Source organism: Dipodomys spectabilis, unplaced genomic scaffold (assembly GCF_019054845.1).
Source record: "Dipodomys spectabilis isolate Male_0828 unplaced genomic scaffold, ASM1905484v1 ptg000069l, whole genome shotgun sequence".
Taxonomy (NCBI): Eukaryota; Metazoa; Chordata; class Mammalia; order Rodentia; family Heteromyidae; genus Dipodomys; species Dipodomys spectabilis.
Window position 1 is genome coordinate 3,727,101 of NW_024870746.1, and position 25,066 is coordinate 3,752,166.

The following is a 25,066-nucleotide window of genomic DNA, read 5'->3' on the forward strand; positions in this document are numbered from 1 at the left end:
AAATTAATGTGTAAAGGAGGTTACCTGTGCTATTTCCTTACAGATACATCCAAAAGGAGAGAGAGTTTTAGGATGCTAGAATTTCTCAGCTATGTTAGCGTTCAAAGAGAGGCATGAATGTTTCAAATGTCACAGTGTTAGGAAGGAATACTAGGGGGAAAAAAATCTACCAACATACTTTGTTGAGTGTTAGGTTTAATTTTTCAACAAACACAAACCAACATTAGTCTGCCAGACCCAAGGATAGAGGAGCTTGACAGCCAGGCCTCTGGCCTCACTGTAGAGAATACAAGAGGGAGTCACATGAGGACAGATGTGCACCTAACACATGGCTTCAGTGCATAGATATCTGCCTAATGTCTTTTGTCTCCCTTAGGGAATTCTCACCCTGCAACCTCACTCCCTCTTGTCCTCCACCATGTCCTGAGTTCAAACAGGAAGGTGAGAAGGGGAAGTCATGAAGAAAACACCTTAGACGGAAGGGCTGAACTGGCCTTGTCTCTGAAGATACATCTTTCCTGCATCCAGGATACCCAAGAAAAACTGGGGACAGGTTTTGCTCAGGAGGCTCTCCACGGTGTCCTTGATGCCTTCATACTGACTGAGGAGATCACATGCCTTCTGGGCCTGTTTCCCACCCTCCAGAGATGGCACCCAAGTTCTGTTTTGGAAACTCAGAAAATCTGATCCATCTAAAGCTGCCTGTAAGAAGCCTTTGGAGCTCTCTCTAGAGGACAGCTCACAGCCAAGTCTCACTTGTAATTCAACAGGATCTTCAGAAAGAAAAGAATGAGATAAAGAGTTCAAATAACAAATATGAAAGCAATATTAGAATTTAAGGACCTTCTCTGGAAATGGAGAATGGAAAGAAGAGTCTTACATAGGTAGGAGAATGAGCCAAAGATACATACAGTCAGAAACAAGGGAGAACAAGTAATTTGAATTAAAAGGAGATTGAAAAGTTCAGGGAAAATAAGAGGTGAGACTGACATAATACAGACTAGGAACTTCAGAGAGATGGGAGCCCAAATCTCATGATGCATAGAGTCAGCATCACAAGAGCTAGATAATGACTCCAAATGTCAAAGAAATTGAAGAAATAGCAGAAAGGATTATGTTTTAAGAGAGTCAAGCACAGGATAAGACAATTCTCTACCTCCAAATTTAAGCCACAGATGAAGATCACAAGAAAACACAACAAAGCACAATAGAAAAGACTGCTGAAGTGGCAAAAATCTAGGTAATTTTGATTAATGTTCAAGATATAACTCGAGAGATGGAGGCATGTAGACTTTTGTTGTGAGATGAGATGATGAGAAATTTCGTCAAAGGAATAGAGAAGGGTTTCAATTACAAGAACCCTCTGAAGAATTCCCCCAATTTGTTAAACTTACACCTAAGCCCCAAGTATGTGGAGTAGGTATGAATCTCTTGACTTAACCCAATCATATACACACGGAAAAGCAGCGCCAGATCTGTCAACTCCTCATTACTGAAGTTTCCCTTGGACCATGTGTGCAAGAAAATTGCTGTTCCTGTTTCACTGTCCCAACGATGAGTCTGTAATTCATCCAGCCAAGCAGACCCCAGAGTTTGTGCTCAGGATTCATTGGCATAGTAAGAGAGCTGGATAAGACGAAATGTGGTATGTTCATGGATCACTATGGATGGATGAATGTCCAGTAGCATAAGTGAAAATGTAAGCAAAACAGAGAGAAGATAGAAAACAAACCAGTTACTAGAGAGAGAAGGATAACAACCAGTTCATCAATAATAATTTCCCTCCCCAAGCCCTTGGTTCTCTAGCACCATGCTCAAAAACAATCAACTGGACTTGGACAAAAAGATGCAGATTATAAGCATCTTGGGACTAACTGTAAAGCGTCATGGAAAGCCCACTCAAATCCACTCCCATCTACCCTACTAAGCAGCCCACAGAGATGTCCCTACCCTCCCTCCTGGTAGGAGAGCAGCCAGCAGGGGCAGTTAAAAGCAGCATAGCATAAGCAGATGTGTGTTTCCTTCTCTAAACAAAGCTGATCTTTGATGTCTGCTAGCAACTAAGCTACCCTGCCTCAACTCTCTTCTGTCTTCCTTCTCCCACCAACAAACAATGGTTTACAACAGCAACTGAATATAAGAAAACCTTTATATTTTATGGCTAGGGATGTTGAGCATTTCTTCATGTGTCTATTGGCCATCCTTCTTTCCTCTTCAGAGAAGTTTCTCTTTAAGTCTTTAGCCCACTTATTTATTGGGCAGTTGTTTCTTTGAGGATTTGTTGTTGGGGGATTTAATTTTTTGAGTTCCAAGTATATTTTAGATATGAGACCCTTGTCCGTTGCATGGCTAGTAAAGATCTCCCAATCCGTGGGATTTCTATTGATCTTGCTAGTTATGTCCTTTGCCATGCAGAAGCTCTGCAACTTTATGCAATCCCGTTTTTCCAATCTTTCTTTGATTTGTTGTGTTTCCGGGTCCCTATTCAGAAAATTTCGGCCTGAACCAAGGAGACCTAGGGTTTCTCCTATTCCATCCTGTAATGTTTTCAGAGTGTCTGCTTTGACTTCGAGGTCTTTGATACATTTGGAGTTGATTCTGGTGCAGGGTGATATATAAGGATCTAGAACATTGAGATACCACCTCACTCCAGTTAGAATGGCAAAAATCAAGAACTCTAACAACAACAGATGCTGGAGGGGATGTGGACAGAAGGGAACCTTACTTCATTGTTGGTGGGAATGTAAACTTGTTCAACCACTTTGGAAAGCAGTATGGAGGTTCCTCAAAAGACTTCCCATAGAGCTCCCCTATGACCCAGCAATCCCACTTTTGGGCATTTACCCAAATGTTTACAAACAAGACCACACTAAAGCTACCAGCACAACTTTGTTTATTACAGCATTTTTTACCATAGCTAAGATATGGAACCAACCCAGATGCTCTTCAGTAGATGAATGGAGCAAGAAAATGTGGTATATATACACAATGGAATTCTATGCCTCCATCAGAAAGATTGACATTTCTCTATTTGTTAGGAAGTGGAAAAACTTGGAAATAATTATATTAAGTGAAGTAAGCCAGGCACAAAGAAACACAGGTTCCATGGTTTCCCTTATTTGCAATATCTAGTATATGTACGAGTCAAGCGGAAAAAGTCAGATAATGTGATGTTAGGGAAATGAACCCTTAGATAGGTATTTTAAGGTTTTTTTTCGTTCATGCATGTATTTCTAACACATTTATAAGATTATTTCTTTGTTGCTTTGTATGTCCCTTCCCCACAGTATAACCCATGATTTCAATATATTTGATGTCAGTATAACTTGTGGAGGAGATGGGGAAAAACAAGTCGTTTAAGGATTCAGGTGGACTTGTTGCAACAATGAGAAGTACAAATTGTCATGTCAAAAACGAGCTTTACAATGTCGGTGGGGTGGGGGGGGGAGGATTGGGTAGGGAGGGAGGGGGGAGGCTGAGAAGGGAGGTGAAGGGTAAACAAAGTAGGAGGCTGCAATGCTTGATAAGAAATGTACGCATTATCCTGCCCATGTAATTGTAACCCCTCTGTACAGTATGTTCACAAATAAAATAAAGAAAAAAAAAAAAAGAAAACATTTCTATTTTCTCAGCCTCACCTTCCTACTCCATCCTTCATTTCCCCTCCCTTCTGAACTCAAGTCATTCCCTCCTCTCTCATTTCCAGCCACCCTCCTTTTCACAAGTTCTGCCCCCATGTAACTCTCTTCCTCAGCTGTTCCTCTTCCAAGGGGTGTGTGACATGCAAACGTCACTTCATGCAGAGGTCACTTCATCTAGCTGTAAAATTACAAAGGAGAAGTTGAAGGGTTGCCCAGTTTCTATACATAACTGTGCCTCTACACTCAATCGTGTCTCTTATTCTGAACGCAGTGCCTTAGACCGCTCGGCCATCCTGACTTCTACATGTCTCTTATTCTGATCAACCCAGCCTTCCCTCCCCATTCCAGGTGTCCTGAAACTCATCTCTGCTCCTTCTCACCCTTTATCCTTTCTCATTTCTTGAGATTCACTGGTTCTTTTGTAAATTGGAGAATTTGTGGTCTCACATCTCCTGTGACTGCTCCAGGCACCAACCAATGCCATAGTGGTCACATTGCAGACATTCCCAGTACACCAGAATATAAAACTATGAATAAGCCCTTCTACTGACTCTAATTCATATATTTATTCACCAAAATACCTATCCGTCCACAGGTATCTCATCATGCATGTGAGATTATGGAGATTGACAGGATAATCTCATCTGTCACAGCATTCCCAACTGCAGAAGGACATTCAGGACTGTAACGCACTCTGGTGAATAATATTTCCATGCATGGAATCCCACCTACAAACCTGGTGGGCTTTTTAAACATTTTCTTAAGCAACATTTGAGTACCCAGGAATGCATTTTGACTTCCTGATGAGCCTTTAATTAAGATTTTAGTTGTGCAGTATTAATTTCCACCCAAAGGCTAACTTCTTGGGTGATAGCAAGGACAAAGGCAGCATTGCAGTGAAAACCATTATCTATATTTAAGGTAAATTTGTGACCTCATCAAAATATATTGTCCAGCCAAGAACCAATAGATTATGCTTGGAATCCTAGCTACTAAGGAAGCCGATACCTTTGGACTGCAGTTCAAAGCCAGCATGACCAAGACACTCTGAGACGCTTATTTCCTATTAACCAACAGAACACCAGAAGTGGCACTATGGCTCAAGTGGTGGAGCACCAGACTTGAGCAATGAAAAACTTAAAAACAGAAGATGGCGACGGGGCAGTAGAAGATGGCCATGGGGCAGTAGGGAAACGCCACAGCTCTCTCCAACCAAAAAGAGAGTTCGAGTTCCAACCTTTAATCTCCCCAAGAGACCGACAACAACAAAAAGATGAACACTCAGAGAAAAACCAGAGGTGGAAAATAACAAAAAAAAGAAAGAGAGGAAAAGAAGAATTTCAGAACAGAGAAGAGCGAAGACCCCTCCCCCAACCTTTACTGGCCGCGCGGCAGTGCGCCAAGCCGCCGGCCAGCCGGCCCGGCGGGGGCTGCCGGAGCCACAGAGACACAGGGGGCTGCTTGCAGATCACCAGGTACCGGATTGCAGAACAGCGGATCGCCAGGAACAGAGAAACCTACCAGCCGGGAGTCTCCAGGAGGATCCCACCCCACCCATCACTCTCCACCAGAGCGGAGAGGCTCCATCCCGCCAAAGCCGCCCGGCACCAGCAGCGCCACAAAGGGACCTGTCCGCAGACCACCTGCCCAATCGCGATCACAACGACCCGGCGGGGGGCCGCCCAACCCAACCCGCAACCACCCCAACTGAACTCGGACGGCAACAACAACTGACAGACTGCAACAACAACTGACAACCTACAGGGTGAGTACCCATCAGGGGACAGGGAATCCATCAAGGGAGACCAGAGCTGGAGGGAATCCCCAGACCCTGACCTAGACTCCCTACCCCAACACCCGGACCACAGGACCCACTAAAACTGGGAACTGTTCGAGAGCTCCACCAGCCGGTGGAGCACACTCTGCTGGCCAGGCCAGAGCAAGAGCGCCCCTGGAAGGGAGCTTAAATGCTCAAGCCAGGAACAGTGCCCCTGGGTCAAGACTACCAACAGTAGAAGAAATTTGAACTGTGTCCTCCAGGCTGCATAACCAAGGTGGTATACACATTAGCACAGGCCTAATGAGCGCGCTCCAGGCTGGGGCCGGAACCAGGCCAGGGGACCGGCGCCTGAACAAAGCAAAAAGGGTCAGAAGTGGGGCTGTGGCTCAAATGGTAGGGTGCCAGTCCTAAGCTGAAGAGCTGAGGGACAGCACCCAAACCTAGAGTTCAAGCCCACAACCAGCCCAAAACAAACAAACAAAAACACATCAGGAGCCCATAGCAGACTCCAGTATTTGGGAGAGTGCATCCAGAGCATCTGATCTTCCCAAGAGCACCCGCAGGAGCAAACACAAGCAGTCTAGGCTGCTCAACCCTTCCAAAGGCGGGAATTGCTACAGCAGAGACCTGAGAATCCTAAGTGAATAGCAGCTGGAAATAGGCTCCCAACAGAATCCAGATCAGGCACAGACTCTCTCTACCAATACAGAATCAGCAACCAAGCAAAGACAGACACACCAAAACAAGATTGAAGAGCAGTCTCCTGAACCCCCATGCGAAAATCACAGAGAAAAATCACAAGGTTTACCACTACCCAGGACAGCAAGCTCACCTCAAAAGCCAGCAGCCACGCAGGGGAGAGCCCCAGTGGGAGCAAAGCAGGAATGGAAGACAAAAACTACATCCAAGGGTTGCTGGAGGCAATGACTCAAGAAATAAAGCGAGAAATGGATCAGAAATTGAAAGAGCACAAGGATGAACTATCAAAAGATATACAGGATATCAAACAAAAATTGGATGCAAAAATAGAAGCTGCACAAACCTCAGTAAGAACTGAGATAAACGCCAAATTAGAGGTAATGCATACTGATCTCACCTCATTGAGAGGTGAGATCAGTACTCTGAGAACCAACATTGAATCCATAAAGGGATCCATTTCCACCATGCAAACCACAATAGAAGCCACGGTCAACAGAGTGAATGAAATGGAAGGTAGAGTGTCAGATACAGAAGACAGAATACACCAACTGGACCAAAAAGTGACAGATATGGAAAAATCACTCAAATTAAACCAAAGGGAAATTCAAGAGCAAGCAGATAATGATAAAAAAATTTAACCTTCGCATAATCAGAGTGGACGAAGGTGAGGAATTCCAGAGCAAGGGAATGCAACACCTATTTAACAAGATAGTCAATGAAAATTTTCCCCACCTCAAAAACGACCATCTTAACTACATCACAAAAGCTTATCGAACACCCAACAAGCAAGATCCCAGGAGAAACACTTCTAGGCACATAATAGTAACAATGATGGATCTGAATAATAAGGAAACAATCCTGCATGCAGCAAAAATGAAGAAGGAGCTATACTACAATGGGAAAAAAATTAGAATCACTGCAGATCTCTCCACACAAACAATGAATGCAAGAAAAGCCTGGGAAAGCACCATACGAGCCCTGAGAGCCAATAACTGCCAACCCAGACTGATATACCAGGCAAAGCTAGCATTCACATTCGATGGAGAACTGAAAACTTTTAATAGCAAAGAAAAACTAAATGAATACATAAACATTAAGCCAGCATTACAAAGAATTCTAAGAGGGGGGACACAACCTGAAGAAAGCAACCAGGAACTGGGACCTGCCCCAAACAGGCATTACTCAAAGTCTAACTGAGCAAGCACAGGAGGAAAGGAAAGAAGAAAAACTTAGGAAAACGGAATGGCAGGGACAACAATGCATCTCTCTATACTTTCTCTTAATATAAATGGGCTGAATTCGCCAATTAAAAGAAAACGAACTGAGGACTGGATCAGAAAACAAGACCCATCCATCTGTTGCCTTCAGGAGACCCACCTCTCAGCCAAACATACAAACAAACTCAGAGTGAAGGGGTGGAAAAGGATCTACCAATCAAATTCCCCCAATAAGAAAGCAGGTGTAGCTATCCTGATATCTGACAAAATAAACTTTTCATTAAAATCAGTACAGAAAGACAAGGACGGACACTACATATTAATAAAGGGAACAATCCAAGAGGAGGATATAACCATCATCAACTTATATGCCCCAAATATTGGTGCACCCAGATATGTTAAACAAATGCTCTCAAACTTACAGAATAAAATAGATCCCAATACGATAATACTAGGAGACTTTAACACGCCACTCTCACCAAAGGACAGGTCTACTACCAACCAGAGGATTGGCAAAGAAGCTACCGAATTAAGTGAGGCCATACTTCAAGCGGAATTAACTGACATCTACCGAGTATTTCACCCTAAAACAACACAGTACACATTCTTCTCAGCAGCTCATGGAACTTTCTCCAAAATAGACCATATCATAGTTCATTCAAGGAACTTAAGCAAATACAAAGGGATCGACATAATCCCCTGTATCCTATCTGACCACAGTGGAATCAAGCTAGCTCTCAATAACAAAGCATACCGCAGAAATTTCTCTAATACATGGAAATTGAACAGCACACTCCTTAACAAGGCCTGGGTAACAGAAGAGATCAGAGAAGAAATAAAGCATTTCCTAGAACTCAATGAAAATGAAAACACCTCACAAAGAAACTTGTGGGACACAGCAAAAGCAGTCCTGAGGGGCAAATTTATTGCCCTCAGTGCCCACATCAAGAGAATGGAGACAGACCAAGTAAATAATCTCATGTTGCAACTAAAACAGCTAGAAAAACAAGAAAAAATGGGACCTAAAGCTACTAGACGAAGCCAGATAACCAAATTGAGAGCAGAGATTAACCAATTAGAAAATCAGAAAACCATAACCAAAATAAACCAAACAAAAAGCTGGTTCTTTGAAAAAATAAACAAAATTGATGGCCCGTTGGCAAGATTAATTAAAAAAAGAAGAGAGGAAACCCATATTAATAGGATTAGGGATGCCACGGGAAACATCACAACACGTACCCAAGATATCCAAGCAATTCTAACAGACTACTTTCAAAAGCTATACTCTCTAAAGGAAGAAAATCTGGCGGAAATGGATGCATTTTTAGAGAAATACAAGTTACCCAAACTGAGCAAAGAAGAAGTTAACCAATTAAATAAGCCAATATCCTATAATGAGATACAGGAAGCTATCAAAAGTCTTCCAACAAAAAAAAGCCCAGGACCAGATGGATTCACAGCAGAATTCTATAAGACCTTTAAAGAAGAACTAATACCCATACTCCTCAAGCTCTTCAGAGAAACAGAGAAGGAGGGAGCTATCCCAAACTCATTCTACGAAGCCAATATCACACTCATCCCCAAACCAGGCAAAGACCCAACCAAAAAGGAGAATTACAGGCCAATCTCCTTGATGAACACAGATGCAAAGATCCTTAACAAGATTCTAGCTAACAGAATCCAGAAACACATAAAAAAAATAATACACTATGATCAGGTAGGCTTCATCCCAGAGACACAGGGATGGTTTAACATACGTAAGTCAATAAATGTAATCCAGCATATCAACAGAGCCAAGGTCAAGAATCACATGATTATCGCCACAGATGCAGAAAAGGCCTTTGATAAAATTCAACATTCATTCATGCTAAAAGCTCTGGAGAAAACAGGAATAGAAGGAACATTTTCTAAAAACAATAAAAGCCATTTATGACAGACCAATAGCCAATATTATACTTAATGGGGAAAAGCTACAACCAATCCTCCTAAAAACAGGAACAAGGCAAGGATGTCCACTGTCTCCACTCCTCTTCAACATAGTCCTAGAACCCTTAGCCAGGGCAATAAGGCAAGAAAAAGACATTAAAGGGATCCGCATAGGGAAAGAAGAAGTGAAACTATCCCTTTTTGCAGACGACATGATACTATACCTCCACAATCCCAAAAACTCCATCCCCAAACTTTTAGAAATCATAAGTCACTTCGGCAAAATAGCAGGATACAAAATAAACCCACAAAAATCAGTTGCCTTCCTATACACTGATAACTCACAGGAAGAGAGGGAAATAAAGGGAGCAACCCCATTCACAATAACCTCCCAAAAAATAAAATATTTAGGAATTAACCTAACCAAAGATGTAAAAGAACTATTTAATGAGAACTATAAAAAGTTAAAGAAAGAAATTGCAGAAGACACTAGGAAATGGAAAGACCTCCCATGCTCCTGGATAGGCCGACTTAATATAGTAAAGATGGTGATACTTCCAAAACTAATATACAAATTCAATGCAATTCCTATTAAAATCCCAATGACGTACATCACTGAAATACAGAAAACAGTCCAAAAATTTATATGGAACAACAAAAGACCTAGAATAGCCAAAACAATTCTAGGGGATAAAGACAATATGGGAGGGCTATCCATGCCGAACTTCAAACTCTACTACAGAGCTATAATCACAAAGACAGCATGGTACTGGCACAAAAACAGACCCGAAGACCAATGGAACAGAATAGAAGATCCAGATATAAATCCACAGGCCTACAGCCAGCTGATATTCGACAAAGGAGCCAAAGACATACAATGGAAGAAACACAGCCTCTTCAACCGCTGGTGCTGGGAAAACTGGGCAGCCACATGCAGAAAACTAAAAGTGGACCCCAGCCTATCACCATGCACCAACATCAACTCAAAATGGATTAAAGACCTTAACATTAAACCTGAATCTCTGAAACTACTACAGGACAGAGTAGGAGAGACACTTGAACTAATAGGCACAGGAAGGAACTTCCTGAACAGAGTCCCAGGGTCACAACAAGTTGGAGAGAGACTCGACAAATGGGACTACCTTAAAATAAAAAGCTTCTGCACAGCTAAATCTATCGCAACTAAGCTAGAAAGACAACCAACTAATTGGGAAAAAATATTTACCAGCAATATATCAGACAAGGGGTTAACATCCTGTATATACAGGGAACTCAAGAAACTAATCCCTCCCAAACCTAACAAACCAATTACTAAATGGGCAAGGGACCTAAAGAGGGACTTCTCAAATGAAGAAATAAAAATGGCAAAGAAACACATGAGGAAATGTTCATCATCCCTGGTGGTGAAGGAAATGCAAATAAAGACAACCCTGAGATACCACTTTACCCCAGTCAGAATGTCCCACATCCACAAATCAGCCAACGACAAATGCTGGAGGGGATGTGGAGAAAGAGGAACCCTGTTACACTGCTGGTGGGAATGTACACTTATACAACCACTTTGGAAAGCAGTCTGGAGGGTCCTTAGAAAGCTAAAGATTGACCTCCCTTATGACCCAGTCATACCACTTCTAGGCATCTACCCTGAACAACAGGAACCAATATACAAGGACACGTGCACCTCCATGTTTATTGCAGCACTGTTCGCAATAGCCAGGATATGGAAACAACCTAGATGCCCCACCACAGATGAATGGATCCAAAAATTGTGGTATCTATACACAATGGAATATTATGCAGCCATTAGAAATGACAAAATAATGGCATTTGCAGGGAAATGGATGGAGCTAGAAGGAATCATGTTGAGCGAGGTAAGCCAAGAACGAAGAGACAAACGGTACATGGTCTCCCTGATAAGTGGATGCTAAATCCAAAAGGTTAGGTGATACGATAAAACTAACAGGACTTAAGAAACAAAGAACTCCCGCTCATCTGGTTGAACCACTACTAAATATCCCCATGCTGCTGATCACAAATATGGTATATAACATATGAACACTGTTATATATTACAGACTGTGGTAGACAATTTGCTCCAGGGAAGTTAGAATGAACTTGTGACTTTGAAATTATGTAATCATTTAATCACAATCAAAAAAAAAAAAAACCTCGGGGAAGGGAGGGAGGGAGGGGATGGTAGGGGGAAAACAATGGAGGGGGTAACAATGTTCAAGAGGAAGTGTACTCATAACCTCACTCATGTAACTGTAACCCTCTGTATAGTAGCTTTACAATAAAAAAAAAAAAAAAAAACAGCAGGCCCTGGAAGTGGCACTGTAGCTCAAGTGGTAGAGTGCTAGCTTTAAACTGAAGAGCTGAGGGACAGCGCTCAGACCCAGAGTTCAAGCACCCAAGAGCAACAACAACTACAAAAAAAAAAAACAGCAGGCCCTTATTCAAACCTCAACCAGCACCAAATATACATCATCCTAAAAAGGCAGCATTTTCTATATTGAGTTTATATAGGTAAATTATGCTAGCTACCTAGTGGTTTGTTAGTAATCCTGTTACTGTCAAGTAATGTCTCAACATCTGAACATAACATCAATTTTAGACCCCAGACAATACATCTGTTATCATAGTTTTCCTAAATTAACATTCGTGAAGGTGGAGGTGCAATTCTTCCTTTTTACATAAACAAATGTATACATTTGATTTTGTACTCTTGTTTTTAATGTGTATATATATATATATATATATGTATATATATATATATATATATATATATGTATATATATATATATATATATATATATATCCAATGTGCATATATTCCCCCTGAATATCACATTTGTCTGCATTAATAAAGAGGTTGGGTGTCCCCTCAATCATCTTTTCCTATTACTGCCACAGAAAACTGACAGTGTCCATGAACTAACAACTTGGTTACACTGAGACACAGCATAAACCCTATACAAGTTCCTCAAAAGCACAAGGCTTTGCCTACATTTCCAGCAGGTTCTCACTCTGGGGTTTTAGAAATAAATAGCAGATAGAAAGCTAGACATTTGTCACATTGGGGGATTTTTTGCCATGGGAGTCCAAGGACAGGAGAAACACAAATTCTCCTACTCTCTTGTAATTGGGTGAGAGCTATAAGGTTGAGATCTGAACAAGAGAATGTGGAATGCTGGAGGGAGGAGCCACCTATGTGTTTAACCATTTAAGCCTGCCCTGTGGCACCAGCTTCCAGAATGGCAGAGGTGGGAGATGGAGGAAGGCTTCCCAGTTTGCATGAAACCTACATATGAGGAAGACAACTTCTCTAAGGCTCTACAGCTGTGACTGATTATGCATTGTACATCTAACATTCAGGTATAATGGCTAATTCTATAGAAATTCTATAAGAAGCCTCCTTTTCCCTTCTCCTAAATCCAAACCTATATGAGATCTAGAAAAAAAGAGATTAAATATTTGCTTCTGCTAGAGCAGCTGATTATTTGCCTCAAGTGTGTGATGCATATGGCCTTCTTCCTTTCAGCCCCCAAATGAATGACCGAACTCACTGCTACAAACTGGATGTGTTACAGATTTCTCTCTCTCTTTTCCTCCCTCCCTCCACTACAAATTGGATGTGTTACAGATTTCCCTCCCTCCCTCCCTCTCTCTGTCCCTCTCTCTCTGTCTCTCCCTCCTCTCTGCATCCTCACTCAGGCTGTCAATGGTTTACTCTGAGACTCACTCTTATCCTTCTCATCGGCACTCTTGCTAAAGGCCCAAAACAATAGAACTGCCCAACTTTACACTAGAAATTCCAGGAACATGAGCTACATAAACATGTGCTCTTTCTAAGTTGATTTTCTGACCTATTTCTTTATAATAATGGAAAAGTGAGTACCAGAAAAAATCATACTGGCACTTGGGACAGCCACCTAACTAGATCTGAAAATGTAGAAGTGTGGTTTAAAGGAGTACAAAGAAAGAGTCAGGAGGAAAAGTACTGAAAACCTAGGGTATTGTAGGTAGAAAGTTTCTGTAGGGGCTCAAAGCACATGGACTCAGCCACAGTTGGTAGAACCTGGGCTCTGCCACAGCTGGTTTGACATGGACTCTACCACAGCTGGTCAGTCCCAGGAGATCCCAGCCCTTCCCAGGCCAGCTCTCAAGCCAGGCCTTCTCCACCAAGTTCTGATCTCTTCTTCCCCTTCCCAGAGCTCCACGCGGGCCAGGAAGATGAAAAGCCCCAGCTGGAAGTTCCTTGCCACCAGAGCTGGGTCCTCACGGCTGCAATCCAGGCTGATCGCCCAGATGGTGACCCCAGCCTCAGCCCCATACACGCGGGCTCTGGTGGCTGACTTCGTAGACTATAAAGTGAGGCAGAGGGTTATGTCTGTAGAGCTGGGCCTGAGGAGGGTCCAGAAGCTGACCTGCTGCATCAAGCCATAGAGGAAGCTGGAGATGAATCAGAGACCCACTTCCCACACTCCTTCTCTGTTCTGGCAGCTCAGTTGCATGGGACTGCAGACTCAGCCCAGCAACTTCACCCAGATCTCTGATGAACTTTTCCAAGGGAGCCCAATTGGGGCAGGAGTGGATGATGGCAAACCTGGACACATGCCTGCCCAACTGGATCCACAGCAGGGCGGGCTGGGCAGAGTTCACAGCTCTATACAGGATGGGGCCCTGGTGTCTGTGGGAGGAGCATGGCATCAGTGAGGACCTTGCTGACTGGGGCTATGCCGCTGTTGACCCTGGTAACTAACGTTAAGGGCACTTTTGGTAGCAAGTCAGAGAAAGTCTGGGGCCAGGCGTGGCTAAGTGTGGCTGAGGAAGGAGGGGGGCAGGAGAGCAAAGACAACACAAAGAATCCTTTGGAACAAGGTGAGGGGTGGGGGAGGGGAGAAAAGGGAGGAATGAATGGTCATGGAGCAGGGAAGGGCAGGGGAAGGAAGGTCATATATGAGGGAGCCAGGCAGGTGTCTGGAAGAGTGAGCAGGAGATATTGGGGAATGTTTTAAGAAGGTGAGAGTCTAGGAGAAGCAACCATTCCAGGAATTGGGAGGGAAGAAGGGGGAATGATCTATAGGATGCTCTATAGGATTAGCATAGGAAACCACTTGAGGCTGGCTTTACAACTCCCAGGAAGTTGGACTTGCATGAGGAATAGTGCCCCATTGGCTGGGATTTGGGACCCCAGAAGGTTCATCCCTTTGGAATGAACCTTGGTAATGAGGTGACTGGGAGAGGTGGCCATGGCTCAGGGCTGCTTGGATGTGTGTGCATGTGCACGTGTGCTCCTGTGCATGCCGGACTGTTTGCCTAATCTCCTGATGGAAAGATTCTTCACGGAGAAAACATTCCCTCTTGCAATGTCAAGAACAAGAAGGGATAGGTCTTTGCCCTTCCTCTCTGCAGAAAGTCACTGGCAGGGCTTTGGAGAAAGCAGCTGCTCTGAAACTGGCCTTGTTCCTTCCTCATCCCCTCTGTGCATCTTGAACTTGCTGTTGCCTCCTGTGCTGATTGAGGGCAGGGCTGTGGAGCCTGGGTGGGTGGAGGCTTTGGTAGCTAAACCTTCCTGCTACCCTTCCCTCCCACTGGGGCACAATGGTTCCTAAAATGTTGCCTATGTGGGGGACCTCTGCACCTATACTGAATCTCTAAATTGGGGCTCTGGTTTTTCCCTTTGAGGGTGTTAAACTCAAAACTCTAAATTGGAGTTCTAATTTTCCTTTCTTGGATATGGGCATAAATGCTCACCTAGGATACAATCTGGGTCCTTGCTTCTCAGTGAGATTTTTTGATGCCCTGGGAGGAACATTCCAGCTCTGAGCCCCATGGTGTGATGGTCACAGGTATTCCATTACTGGCATATGCTTTGGGGTGGGCTTTGGTGCTGCTTTATCAGTCATCATACCTACAAGCATTTTTTATATTTCCTTTGAAGCCACCTCGTTTGCATTTACATTATGAGTCTCTAATTCAGAGTCTGAGGACACTAACTTTAGGCCTCAACAGTCCTATAGAACAAATCCAGACTATAGCTTTCTCTTTAGAGGGAAAAATTCATTCCAAACGCAGGACCTGAGTCAGACCTCACTGCTGCACTTTCCAAGGTGCTCAAATTGCTGCTCTCCAACGCTGATTTCCTTCACAGTGCTCTAGAACCCTGCCCATGGTCCTGAGCACTCATCAGCTTAGCCAGACCACAGTTGACTGCTTGGGGATTTTTCCCTTGCTCCTAGAATGTGGCATCCTAGTCATGCTTGCCTGAATATGGGATGAAATTGGCCTCAGGTGTTTACTTCACAATTTTGCTTTTGAGAGAGGCCTGCAATTTTTAATGGTATTCTTGGGGGAGGTGGTTAAACTACATGAGCCACTTGGTCATTATTGAGTGTGCTGAACCATAAACTCAGAGCTTATCTATGGCAAGCAGTTGGGGTACGGGGGAACCTCTGACTTGATCAGGACAAACTAGGCCAGTGGCTTACACACTGCTTGGCAAAGCATCAAAGTATTTTAGGGGTTGAGCCTCTGGAGTCCTTGGGGAGGTAAAGGGGTGTGAGTTGGGGGAGGTGAGCAGACTGGGCAACTCGCCCTTAACAAGAACAGCTCCCCTTGTAGCTGTGTTTCATATTGGGGTTCAGGGTAACATTTCATTTGCATGAGGGGGTTTGCTGCTGAAAGACATTGGAAAACCACTGAATAACTCATCAGCTCCCCCAGGTCCAGAGCAGATGCTTCATCAACCATTTACCACAGGACAACAATCCAGTTAGTATTCCTGGGGCCTTCAGAAGTGAGGAGAAACAGGAACCAGGCTGAGGTGACTGAAATTCCTGTTTTGAGGACTTCACACCTGAGTGGAAGAAGAGGCTATTTTCTGGAAGGGGAACGGGCTTGGTCTGTATTCCTAGAAGCATAGCTTAGGTGGGACCACAGTGGACAGTGTTGATCTGTTCTACCCTTAATGTGAGGGGCAATGGAAACCCCAGAGACTCTTCTTCCAGGGAACACTAGAGACTCTCTTTAGAAGCTAGAGTTTCTTGGCCAAGAAGTCTGAGTATGGCTCCCAGTTTTGTTTTGTTTTTTGGGTCCAGTCGTGGGGCCTGAACTCTGGGCCTGGACGCTGTCCCTCAGCTCTTCAGCTCAAGGCTAGCACTCTACCACTTGAGCCACAGCGCCACTTCCAGCTTTATTTGTTTTGCTTATTTGGTGCTGAGGAATCGAACCAAGGGCCTCAGGCATGCAAGGCAAGCACACAACCACTGAGCCACTTTCTCAGCCCCAGGTTCCCAATTTTAAAATCCATTTCATTTTAATTAAATGAGGGAAATAAATATAATGACCATTTTTAAAGATTACATAGATAGGATGTTTCTTGCTCTCCTGAGCCCAAAGGGACAAATAGCAACTTTGCTTAGGCCAAGGAAGGAATAACTCAGCCTTGCAATTACTAATCCCACTCCCCACTCTTTCTAGAGCATACATACACTATTTTACTCTTTTAAATCATAAAATAGCAGAAGATTTTGTTAGTTTAGAAGAAAAGAAAAGCTCTATAAAGATTAATTTATATTCCTGTATTTTTATTTAATAATTTATAAATACCAAGTTCATTGGACTTTTAATTTTGTGTAATATGTAATGATGATATTAAACAAGAAATAAAGCCCAGAAATTTAATAAGAAAAAATCTAACCATAAAATTTAACTTTCCTGACAAAATATTTCCCAACATAAAATGCCTAACAAGTGAACTCATCCAATTCTTCACAAACACAGCCATGCTGCCCCATACTCCGGAGAATAAGAAGACAGGAAACATATCTCAACTGATCTTATGAGGTAAAAAACTCATTCATACCAATACCTAACAAGGATAAGGCTAGAAACAAATACAGGTGGATGAAAGACTGGAACCAAATATTCCCAACTAAATCCAAATGCAAACATTCTCAACATGCAGGAAAGATGAAACCATAGTTTTGTTTTGCCATATGAGCAATCAGTCATTGTAACACACATTAACAGAAGAAATGATATGAAGCACATGTTTTTCTGCCAAAACAACAATTATTTACATAATAAAACTATCTCTTGAGTTCACAGGTTTCTCAGCGTCTTGGTACTTATTCCAAAGGAGAGAGAAGAAAGATTGGGAGCTCATGGAATATCATCGTATGACCTGTAAAGAACATAAGTTTTAAATATGTATATATATATATATATATACATATATGAGAGATGAACACAGTCATATAACAGCATTCTTCACAGAACCCAATGGAAGAAGCAGTTCAAGTGCTCCTATGGTATTTAGACATGCAGTGGAAAGGACTCAGCCTGAAGAAGAAAGGTAATTCTGACGTAGCTGCCATAGAGATATATTCTGACAACTGATGGCTAAGAGTAAGAGGCCAGTCACAGGATGAATACCGTGTAATTCCAATCACATCCATAGAAAGCAAAAGTACAAGAGTCACTATCCCAGGGCCTGGGGAAGGGGGGAAGGAAACATGGCTTCAAATGTGAGGACAGTTTCACATTGCAAGAAGAACAAATAAAACAGCATCAATGTACGTAATATTGTTAGAAGCACTAATGATGGCAAAAGTTCTATGTTAGATGTATTTTGCCAAAATTCTTTAAATTACCTCTCCCCAGGGATCAAGGTTAAGAGGAAACTCTTGGTAGAAAGAGGACAACTAATGGGCTATTAGTACATGAAAGATCAAAAAGTATGGAACAGACAGAAAAGAAGGGTTAAAAAAAAACTCACCAGCCCTTCCAAAACCACAGTGCAAGGCACAGCAAAAGGATCAAGCAAGGCACTATTACTGCAGCAATGATTAAACCAACAGATACAGAGTATCCTGTGGATTGGAAGAGTAATCAATTGTCACTTCTAATGACACTTGCTCCATTACCTGGCCTTCCTTTGCCTAGCTAACTATCCTCCTATCATCCCAATTTTGGGGGGAGTCTGAGGTTAACAACTTTACTGAGATAAAGTTGATAGATAGGATACTGTCAATACTGGACTTTGAACTCAGACTCTAACAATCTCCCTTAGAATTTCTAGCTCCACATTGGTGCTCTACCACTCCCGCTACATCTCCACTTTTGACTTTTGTCTGGTTAACTAGACATGAGAACCCCAGGGACTTGTCTGCCTGGGATGTCTTCAAACCTCGATCCTCAGAGATCAGCCTCCCAAGGAGCTAAGATTACACACATGAGCCACTATCACCCAGCTAAGAACTGCATCTATTTAAGGGTGGACAATTTATTGAGTGTGAACACATGCAATCACACATATTACCATCACCACTTTTGAGACAGTGTCTCCCTATATAATGTAATTTGGCCATTAAATTGTCATCCTGTGTCTCAAACTCACTAGTGCTGAGATTACAAGAAAATGCTCTCATGCCCAGCTCAGTATCTTTCTAAATGTCCTTGGATCATCTTCTTCCTTATACCTGCCCATTCTGCCTGACTCCTGTCCCCTTTCGCCCACCAAATGTCTTCTAGCCCTTCCTCCTCACCATTCCCTGTCCCTCACACACCCTCTCCCTCTTTGCTTTAGAGCCACCTGCTCCCACTCCCAGCCAGAACTCCAGGTCTTCTCTCACCCCAGTAGAGGACGATGGCCTGTCCCCCTAGACTGCTGTGCTTCACATGGCAGCTCAGGCCCTTTGCCTCCTCAGCTTTCACATCCAGGGTTGCTCGCAGATACCAAGTCCCATCAGCATAGGGCAGGAAGTCATCTCTCTGGGTGTCCAGCTGCTCCTGATCACCTCGCATCCACATCACCCACACAGGCTTTGGGTAGAAGCCAGAGACATGACACACCAGCCGCAGATGGCCAGGCCCAGGACTGGGGCCACTGGACAGCCAGGCTTCAGGCTTCACTGGAGCAGGAAGAGGCAGAGACAATACAAGAAAATAACTCTAACCTGGAGCATATGGACTTCAAAGTCCACATGTTTGGACATGGACCCCCCACTTCCTTGATAACAAAATCAATGACTGATGGACTCCCAGTCTTTCTTCTAACCTCTCCAATTTGTTATTGCATGCAACTGTTTATATAAAAATAGAAGATAAAGAAAAATGGCATACATCTTTATTGAGGATTTATTTTCATTGCAAACTTTAAACATTGTAATTCACTGAAATCATTTTTCTACTGTCAAAAATGTACCTTTCCTTCATGCTGGTATTCAACATCATGAAAATGCCAATGCTTCCCAAAGCTATCTACAAATTCAATGTGATACCTATTAATACTCCAACCTCATTCTTCAAGAAAATAGAAGAGACAATCCAAAAATTCATATGGAACAATGAGAGACCCCGAAAAGATCCTTAACAGAAAAAACAGTGCTGCAAGAATGTCAATACCACATATCAAACACTACTACAAAGCCATAGTAATCAAAACAGCTTGGTACTGGCACAAGAACAGACCTCAGGACCAATGGAATAGAAATGAAAACCCAGAAATGAACCCACAGAAATATAGCCATCTAATCTTCAATAAGGGAGCTAAAAAAATAGAATGAAAGAAAGACAACCTCTTGAATAAATGGTGCTGGAAAAATTAGTTACTCACCTGTAGAAAACTAAAGCCAGATCCTTATATCCTGCAACAGAATTAATTCCAAATGTATCAAAGACCTCAGAGTCAAAGCAGACACCCTCAAAACATTACTGAACAGAATAGGAGAAACCCTAGGTCTCCTTGGTAGAGGCTGAAAATTTCTTAAAAGGGACCCAGAAACAACAAATCAAAGAAAGGTTGGACAAATGGGATTGGATGAAGTTGCAGAGCTTTTGCATGGCAAAGGACATAATAGCTAGCAAGACCAATAGAAAGCCGACTGATTAAGAAGATCTTCACTAGCCATACAATGAACAAAGGTCTCATATTTAAAATATACCTGGAACTCAAAAAATTAAATCCCTCAACAACAAATCTTCAAAAAAGAACTGTCCAATAAATAAGTGGGCTAATGACTTAAAGAGAAACTACTCTGAAGAGGAAAGAAGGATGGCCAATAGACACATGAAGAAATAATCAATCCCCTAGCTATAAAAGAAATGCAAATCAAAACAACACTGAGATACCACCTCACCCCAGTTAGAATGGCTATAATCAAGAACTCTAATAACAACAGATGCTGGGGGGAATGTAGACAGAAGGGAATCTTACTTCATTGTTGGTGGGAGTGTAAACTTGTTCAACCACTTTGGAAAGTAGTAAGGAGGTTCCTCAGAAGACTCCACATAGAGCTCCCCTATGACCCAGAAATCCCACTTTTGGGCATTTACCCGAATGATCACAAACATGACCATACTAAAGCTACCAGAACAACTATGTTTACTGCAACATTATTTACCATAGCTAAGATATGGAACCATCCTTCGTAGATGAATGATCAAGAAAATGTGGTATATATACACAATGGAATTCTAAGCCTCCATCAGAAAGAATGACATTGCCCCATTTGTTAAGAAATGGAAAGACTTGGAAAAAATTATATTAAGTGAAGTAAGCCAGGCCCAAAGAAACATAGGTCCCATGGTATCCCTTATTTGCAATAACTAGTATATGTCTGAGACAAGCAGAAAAGTTCAGATAAGCTGATGTTAGGTGAAGTGAACCCCAAGATTAGGACCCAAATGATTTTTCTTTCTTGCTATTGTTTCTAACATATTTATAAGATGATTTCTTTGTTGCTTTGTATGTCCCTCCTCCATAGTAAAACACCTGTTTTAACTGTATTCCATGTTGGTATAATTTGTGGAGTGGAAGGGAAAAAACAAATTGTTTAAATAGGGATACACATGGACCCATTGCAACAATGAGATGTACAAGAAGTTATGTCAAACAACCAACTTTACAACTTTGGAGGTGAGGGAGGTGAAGGGAGGGAAGGGACAGAGGGATGGTGAGGGGAAACAAAGGAGGAAGTTAAGAATGCTTGATAAGAAATGTACTTGTTATCTTGCCCATGTAATTGTAACCCCTCTGTACAGTATTTTCACAATAAAAAAGCGTATTCATAAAAAAGAGTGTAAAAAAGTTTTTTTGCTTAAAGAAAAATTACACATACTTACATATTTTTCATTTTATTTCATGTTTTCTTTAAAGGGGTGTTCTCTTCATCATCAATAGAGTTGTTTCTGGGAGGGCCTTTCATATCTGGTCAATGTCATAATATTACTTTGTATTTTTACTTGGAATAAATTAATTTTATGATGCTCTTTAAGTTTAAGGAAGGTGGTCAAAAGGGAAACAGAGCAGGACAAACCTTGCTTCTCCAGATCCTCCTTTCCCGCTTCAAGAAGGCTCAAGAGATATCCGGGGCAGGTTTTACAGAGGAGAGTGTCCACAATTTGCGAGAAACCTTTGTACTGGTAGATTAATATGCAGAACTTCTGAGCTCTTCTGCCACCTTCCGGTGCAGGTACACAGGAGTTATTCTTGATATACAGGAAATCCAGACTTCCTAACGCTCCTCTCAGGAAGCTTAGGATGGATCCCCCAGAGTGCAGCTCACAGCCTGCTGTGCCCTGGATCTCAAAGGGATCTAAGAAGGAGGAAAACAGATAAAATTTCAGTTACTAAACAGCAAACTAGAAATAAAGACTGTGGAAAGGGTTCAGGATTTCAGATTTGATGAGCATATAATTCAGGAATATAAAATGATGAGCTGAAACTATTAGAACACTAAGAGGCTCTCAGATAGAGGAGAATTAAGAAGGGGAAAGTATGGGATGGATGGGCCAGAGTAGGATGTGTGATGCTGGAAAGGAGATAGAACAGGTAGGTTGAGGATCAGGGAGTTGGAGTCAAAATTTCAGCATCCTGAGAGATGTAAGATACTTAGAGAGAACCAATTAGAGACCAAAGAAAAAGCAGCCAGATCTCAATACTTCAAAGAGATGTAGAGATTGTGCTAGAGAAAGGTGTGCAGGCAAATAAAGGTGGAGAGGGGGATTCAGGGCAGGGGAGAGAAGGAGGAGAGGCAACAGTGCTCACATTGCACCTGAAAATCACTGGCATGTTTTTGCACTTCATCAATGAATCCGAAGTAGTACACGCGGAATAGCTCCAACAGCTCTGTCACTCCAGCATCAGTGAAATTCCCCTTGGACCAAGGCTTCAGAAATATGGGAATGGCTGACTCACGGTCCCAGCCAAGAATCTGCAAATCATTCAGCCAGCATGAAACTTGAGTTTGTGCCCAAGTGTTGTTGGCAAATGATGAGATCTGAATGCAGTGCAGACGGATTGGCTCCTGAAAGGCTGTGGATAAAGGGGAGAAGCATGAAAGGAAACTTAGGAATGGGATGGAGGAGGGATGAAAGCATGGACACTGAGAAGATGTGAAAACACAAACTCAGAATCTGTGCAACCAATGAGCACTGTCTCTTTAAGAGCCTTGGGCCTCAGCCTTCAGCCCCAACTTCCAGAATGGTCAAGACTCTGGAGACAGGAGGCCTCAGAGCCTAGTTGACCAAGGTCACCAGACTAAGTGCAGCCTGTCTTTACCAGACCCTCCGCCACAGGGCAGGCTGCTACCCCAGTTGCTCTTACCATCCTGATTGTCCCCAGCTGGGAAGAGCACAGCTAGCAACACAAGTGGCAGGAGCAGCATCTCCCAGAGAGGACCTCAGGAGCTCAGGGCTCTGCTTGATGTCTGATTCTGCAATGCTGCTGCTCAGGACTCGGTACAGACTTCCTGACTCTCCCACTTGAAAACTCTCTTCATAGAACTTGCAGATCAGAGAGGGAAATGTGTTCTTGCACAGCCTGCCTTCTCCACTCCAGGTTTCACTTCCCTCTTCCTTCCTTGGCCTGCAGCTTCTCTCCATGAATCCACGTTCATCAGATGATCTCAAAGAAATTCCCCTTGTCACAATACAAGCTTCTCAACCTCTCTAAGCTTCGATGTCATATCTGTACATACAGGGGAATACACAACAGTTTCTCAGCTTCATGAACATGCTGAACCCTGGAAGGAGTTTTTGGTTTATGCACCCAGTTCATCCTCCATCCTCCCACTGTTCTGTCTTCTCCCTTAATGTAATGACTCTTCCTACTGTTGTCCACAGCTTCATTCCCTGTTTTATCTCCTTGTCTGGATTCCCTAATCTCATATTCTTAGTTCTGGGTTCCTGTTTTCATATCTTCTCTTCTACTTTATCAAACTATCCAGAATTTTCCAATTAAATTGTTTGAAAAAAAGACAATTTGCCAAGGTTCCAGTCAAAAAAGCAGAACCACACAACTGAAAAGACAGTAGAAAAACCTTATGTTCTTTTTTTGTTTACCAATCTGCTAAATATAAAGAATAAGTATATCTGTGAGTTGAAACATTTTCAGGCCATTTAAACATAAAAATTTAAATAGCCACAATTAAATCAAAGCAGGACTGCGATTTTAAAGCAGATAAGTACCTTAAAATTTGTTCAAACAAATGTATTTATGTTAGTTTAGTTTTAGTTTGCCACCACTTGTCCAGTTAATACGCTTGGGCCTGCCACTCCTCCTTTTCATGTGATATACTGTTTACTCAATCTCTGCTAGGCTTATCAGCTTGTGTGGGGTGTATTTCCCTATTGCAAATTCAAATGGGTTCTATTGGTCCAGTTAATCAGAGGTACAAATGGTCCTCAAGCTCACCTCCAGCTTTCAGGTTTTCAGGCTCCAAGAAGGAGAGGTCTGAGCCACCTCTGTTGCCACACAAGATGACAGTATACATGCCAGTTACTTAGAGTTAACCTGAGAGCACACCGCTGACTGTGGGTTCTTCAACAGCCACCTGTTGAAGCTGATCTTATTTTGGATCTTCTCCATGGAAAGAAAGTATTGTTCTCTCCAGTGCTCAAGGGGGTTGTGTTTTCCTTGGCAATGCTGGGACCAGGATATACTGGACAGAAATATGTCAAGTTCTATTCATGGTGGCTGGCATAATGAAGATATTTTTGTTCTTCCTTGGACTTGGATTTCTCCCTGGTATTGGTAAGAAGGTGTGTTCTCTTCTGTTCTATGGTACCCATCAACAATGATTAACCATAGGATTTATTTTTGTTTTTGTTTTTGTTTTTGTCAGATATGGAGCTTGGACTCAGGGCCTGGCACTCTCCCTAAGTTCTTTTGTTCAAGACTAGCACTCTAACACTTGACCGCAACTCTACGTCTGTTTTTCTGAGAGTTATTGGGCATATGAGTCTGGTCAGTTTCCTATTTGAGCTGGCTTGGAACCCCAATATTCACATCACAGGTTCCTGAATACTTAAGATTGGAGCTGTGAGTCACCAACTCCTAGACTATGAGATCCTTTCAGTGTAATTTGATTAGCTGTAGACAGGATTTCATGTGTATCACTCAATGTATACTTTATTTGTGATTGCTTGGCTTATTTTCCCTGTTTTCTTCTGCCTCTCTACAAATAGAAACACGCATCTCAATAAACTTACAGTAACAGAATGGGATGTAGATAAAGCTGTTTATTAAAGCTGAATAGAAATACACAAGTACCATATATAATATTCTAGTAATTTTTCTTTGAAACAGTGCTTTTATTTCATATATTCTGAGTCCTTGTTGTTTTCACATGAATTCTAGTAGCCTAGTTTTTTTTAATAAAAAATATAACCAAAACACACACCCTGCCAAAAAATATCCCTCTTGGCTTTAAATGTGTTAGAGCCACACCAATGGACCATATTGGCATACCAGGGTGAGTCTCCTAATGTTTAAGTCTGAGATCTGAGCATTGCAGT

General features: G+C 42.4%; 1 protein-coding gene and 1 pseudogene across 2 annotated transcripts; both read right to left on the bottom strand.

Annotated features, from left to right (window-relative positions):
* Positions 1 to 203: 203 nt before the first annotated feature.
* LOC122109240 lies at positions 204 to 1,689 on the bottom strand (annotated as a pseudogene).
* Positions 1,690 to 16,863: 15,174 nt separating this feature from the next.
* On the bottom strand, positions 16,864 to 23,125 carry LOC122109635 (T-cell surface glycoprotein CD1b-like). Of its 2 annotated transcripts, XM_042682155.1 has the most exons (6): positions 22,875 to 23,125; positions 22,317 to 22,583; positions 21,586 to 21,864; positions 18,901 to 19,179; positions 18,045 to 18,138; positions 16,864 to 17,450 (listed from the first exon to the last, which is right to left on the bottom strand). In XM_042682155.1, exons 1-6 carry the CDS (start codon positions 22,933 to 22,935, stop codon positions 17,429 to 17,431), a joined length of 1,002 nt encoding a protein of 333 aa, XP_042538089.1. In that variant the 5' UTR covers positions 22,936 to 23,125; the 3' UTR covers positions 16,864 to 17,428. The 2 variants fall into 2 exon arrangements, with proteins under 2 accessions (XP_042538089.1, XP_042538090.1); XM_042682156.1 differs by lacking the exon at positions 18,045 to 18,138.
* Between the last annotated feature and the right edge of the window lie 1,941 nt (positions 23,126 to 25,066).

What these genes read in the sequence shown, in the direction of transcription:
- LOC122109635 (XM_042682155.1), bottom strand. Translation starts at nt 22,935, where the DNA reads ATGCTGCTCCTGCCACTTGTGTTGCTAGCTGTGCTCTTCCCAGCTGGG. An exon ending in GGAGGATCTGGAGAAGCAAG is followed by an intron (nt 19,180 to 21,585) that starts GTTTGTCCTGCT and finishes TTCCTGCTCCAG; the next exon opens with TGAAGCCTGAAGCCTGGCTG. An exon ending in GGCCATCGTCCTCTACTGGG is followed by an intron (nt 18,139 to 18,900) that starts GTGAGAGAAGAC and finishes TCCAATCCACAG; the next exon opens with GATACTCTGTATCTGTTGGT.